The sequence below is a fragment of the Sinocyclocheilus rhinocerous genome, unplaced genomic scaffold (genome assembly GCF_001515625.1).
Source record: "Sinocyclocheilus rhinocerous isolate Xijiao unplaced genomic scaffold, SAMN03320098_v1.1 scaffold211, whole genome shotgun sequence".
NCBI classification, from domain to species: domain Eukaryota; kingdom Metazoa; phylum Chordata; class Actinopteri; order Cypriniformes; family Cyprinidae; genus Sinocyclocheilus; species Sinocyclocheilus rhinocerous.
In genome coordinates, this window is record NW_015657292.1 from 27,998 (window position 1) to 31,747 (window position 3,750).

General features: G+C 37.6%; 1 protein-coding gene across 1 annotated transcript in view; it reads right to left on the reverse strand.

Annotated features, from left to right (window-relative positions):
* Nucleotides 1-2,371: 2,371 nt before the first annotated feature.
* LOC107720865 (serine/arginine repetitive matrix protein 4-like) overlaps nt 2,372-3,750 on the reverse strand; it is a 53,188-nt gene continuing 51,809 nt past the window's right edge. The window contains exon 13 of the mRNA XM_016528694.1: nt 2,372-3,560. Coding sequence (XP_016384180.1) covers nt 3,305-3,560 — 256 coding nt within the window. The 3' untranslated portion in view covers nt 2,372-3,304. The remainder of the gene's footprint in view (nt 3,561-3,750) is intronic.

The window sequence follows — 3,750 nt, forward strand, 5'->3', positions numbered from 1 at the left end:
ATATATATATATATAAACTGCATAAAATTTGCAAATTTGTTAATGTTACTGCTGCTATTTCTTATCAAGAAGCTTCATCTCAATTTGCACATTGTTACTGTTACTGCTGCTATTATTATTATGCAGTTGCACTCAAATTGCTAAAGGTTACTGTTTTATTATTTTGCACATAAGTCAATATTGCACACTTGCACATACAGATGTACATAGTCTATATTTCTACTTCTGTAACACAGCTGTACTTTTATTATCTTTGTGTGTTTTTAGTTTTTACATAGTTTGCACTATGCAATTTAATTGTACAGCGGAACTTGTTTTTCCTCACTGTGCACATGATAATAAATGCTTTGAATCTCGAATCGCACAATTATTTTATCCACTCTGGGCGACTCAACTTACCCCACTCTCCCTTTTTTCACTAAACAAATCATGAATACAAAGAAATAACTTCAGTGTGAATAAAGAGAGTGCAATTTTAAAGAAGCAACATACTGGGTGAATTAATTAGATGAATAATTTATTTAGAACTCTTTGAATATCATTACATATTCAGACCACAGAGAACTAGTCATTAATTTACTTTAGCAAGGGAGACATTGATATTCTTGTGCACATCGACAACAGTATATATACATTGTAGAATAGGGGAAATTGGGGAATGTTCCTGACATAATCTTCGTCCTGCATTGAGAATTTTAACTTTGCGCTAAAACACAGACTTGCTTGTTTTACATCTTCACAGCTCATTCTGTGCAAAAATAAATGAATTACTCATATTACAGGTGTTTGCAATAATTTTTGCAACTACAGAAGCCAGATTCGGTGAAATAGGTTGGATTCATGGCAACATTTCAGTTTTTTTTGAGGAAATGCAAATTATGTCAATTAGAAAGCCAGCCTTGTAAACAGTCAGTACCACTACTCCATCTCAATAAATAAAGCCCATGCCTAATATTGCCGCACTAAACGTTGGCATATTTACACAACGGATTTACATAATCATTTACTAAACTCATTTACGGTTTGAGAACAAGATGATAAAACATTTGTGATACACTTTCACGTTTTTCCTCTTTCGTCTACAACTTATTATCTGTACAAGTGTCAGAATTCACAACAGTCAGACAGCTAATAATGTACAGTGCATAGAGATCACCATGCCTTCATTTAACAAGCACTCCAATAGACTTTATGACACAGAAACAAAGAAGCTGCCATCATCTGTCATGATGAAGGTGATGATTTTTACGCGTCGTTTCATCAAGCGGTATGGCACACCAAATATATATCTTTGATCCTTTGAAAAAAGTCCTTGGTCTAGTCACTCTGACTGATTTCTTATGACAGTCATCTTCATTTCTCCCGGTCTGTAATAGTTTCTCTGCTGTTGCACTGATGTGCAACCAATTAATATGCTTTATAAAACATTCATATTTATAAACATCATTGTGTGTGATTTAATAAGTGCAGGACTGGATGTTTAAACTGTGGGGTTTGGAGGAAAACGAACAGAAACAAGTCAGAAATAAATGATACAGGCAAAAAAGTTTTTCTATGTGAATATCAAAGGTCTTACCTTATAAATAATTCAAGAGATCTAAATAATAAATATTCAAACCGCACTCAGAAATGATCGCAGATAAAAAGAAATACAAAAAAACGAGCAATAAAAAATAATTTAAAAATAATATACAATTTAATACGGCTCAAGGGTTGTGCATTTCAAAAATTACATAACAATAATCATAATAATTAATTGTGACCCTCTCTGTGAAATCCAGGCTAAAGTCTCAAAATCTAATTATGAGATAACAAGCATCAAAGTTTGATTTCAACCATTAATTTCACTATGATTTCAATCTTTGACATGGCCTTACTCAGTCAATATTAAAGATATAATTGTTATATTTTCACAGAGTGTTCTACATCTTTATGAAGGATGATTTTATGTAGAAAACAGCAAATCACACAAAAAAAAAACTTTACATTTACATTTAGTCATTTTGCAGACGCTTTTATCCAAAGCGACTTACAGTTGGGGAATACATAAAGCGATTCTTCTTAAAGAGGCAAACAGTCACAGGAAGTGCTCGTAATACCAAGTTTTAGGCATTGTTCAAATAAGTACAAGCTAGAAAGGGAAGGAATCAATAAAGAGAAAGATTTTTATTTTTTTATTTTTTTTTTTTAAAGATGAAGTCAAGTAGCGTTTAAAGAGATGAGTTTTCAGCTGTCGCTTGAAAATTGTCAGGGATTCAGCATTCCGGATAGGAGTGGGAAGATCATTCCACCAGCCAGGAACGGTGAACGAGAATGTTCTGGAAAGTGATTTTGAGCCTCTCTGTGACGGTACCACGAGGCGTCGCTCACTAGCGGATCTCAGACTTTAGCTGTGTTTTCACAGGCAGGGTCACAATTATAGCAGTGCTTTGAATCTCAGAAACAACAGGACGGGGAAAATTTACCTTTTCTTTGTTCACTCAGACGCAGCCTCGAGTCCTACAGATACAAATATCTTTCTATCTCTTGAGGTCTGCAAGATTAATATGTATGTTAATGTATTTGGTAACGCCTGGACCCGCAAAACGGTTCCCACCAGTGGAGCACATCCGCTGCGTTTTGATTGTCCACCACCACCATCATCACCATCTCCATCACAGCCAGTGACATTTGAATTGTTTTCCAGTTCAACAGAAGATAAATAAAGCTGGCATTTGGGCTGATGGGGTGTGCGTTTGCCAGTGGGGCCGATTCGGATGGCACATTTTTCAAAGGTGTGGGCAACACAGAAGCAGCTGTTATGGAAGCAATAAATCTTTCTCCTCAAGCGCTTCTGACATCTCCTATAAAAAAGAGAAACACTAGAAAAATACGATAGATTCAAACATGGGTTTTTACGGTCAAGGCTATGAGCGTCTGGTGAGTGACCCTGCACTTCCTTTTATCTACCACGCCGGTTTTGATAAACGACTAACAATATCCTCTCACCTATGAGCAAAACAAGGAATAGCAGAACTCACAGATTGAATTTCCCGGTCCGGTCTTTCCTACAACAGCAGGCTTTGTGATTGATTGACAAGTTTTCCTTTGAACGGGATGGATGAAAGCACACAGTTTAGTACACAACAATATGGAAAGCTTCAGTCTTATCTGACACTGAACAGATGATCCTGTCACTGCCTGGTGTTCCACATCTAAGCACAGCATGTTCTCAGCGCCGCTCCATTTCACTTCCAGTTACAGTGAGATGTGGTCCTGGGATTGTGCTGTAGCTCAGCATTCTGGCATCTGGTTCTTCTGTAAATTAGCGACGGGCTCTGCTGTAGCTCACTACTGAGTCATAGCTTCTGCTCCGACTGCGACTGCGTCTGCTGTACATAGAGTTCCACGACGAGCTGCGACTGTAGCTCCTGTATGACGAGTAAGTGTGACTGCGACTGCGGCTGCGACTCCGTGAACGGCTGCGACTGAGAGTAAACAGACGCCAGGACAAGAGGCTGGAGGATCGGCTGCTGACGGAGGGACTGGGACGGTAGTAGGGGACCGGCCTCTTTCTGGCACTGTGCAGGAAAGAGAATACAAACAATGACATGTTAATACATCATTCTGAATGGGGAAAATGTCACAAAGTAGCTGAAGTTGTCCGCACACTGAGAACATATAATCCGACCAAATAAGGTATATAAAAAATATATTTTATTTTCCATATGCAAAAGTGAAAAAGTCAAGAGACAAAAAAAAAAAAAAAAA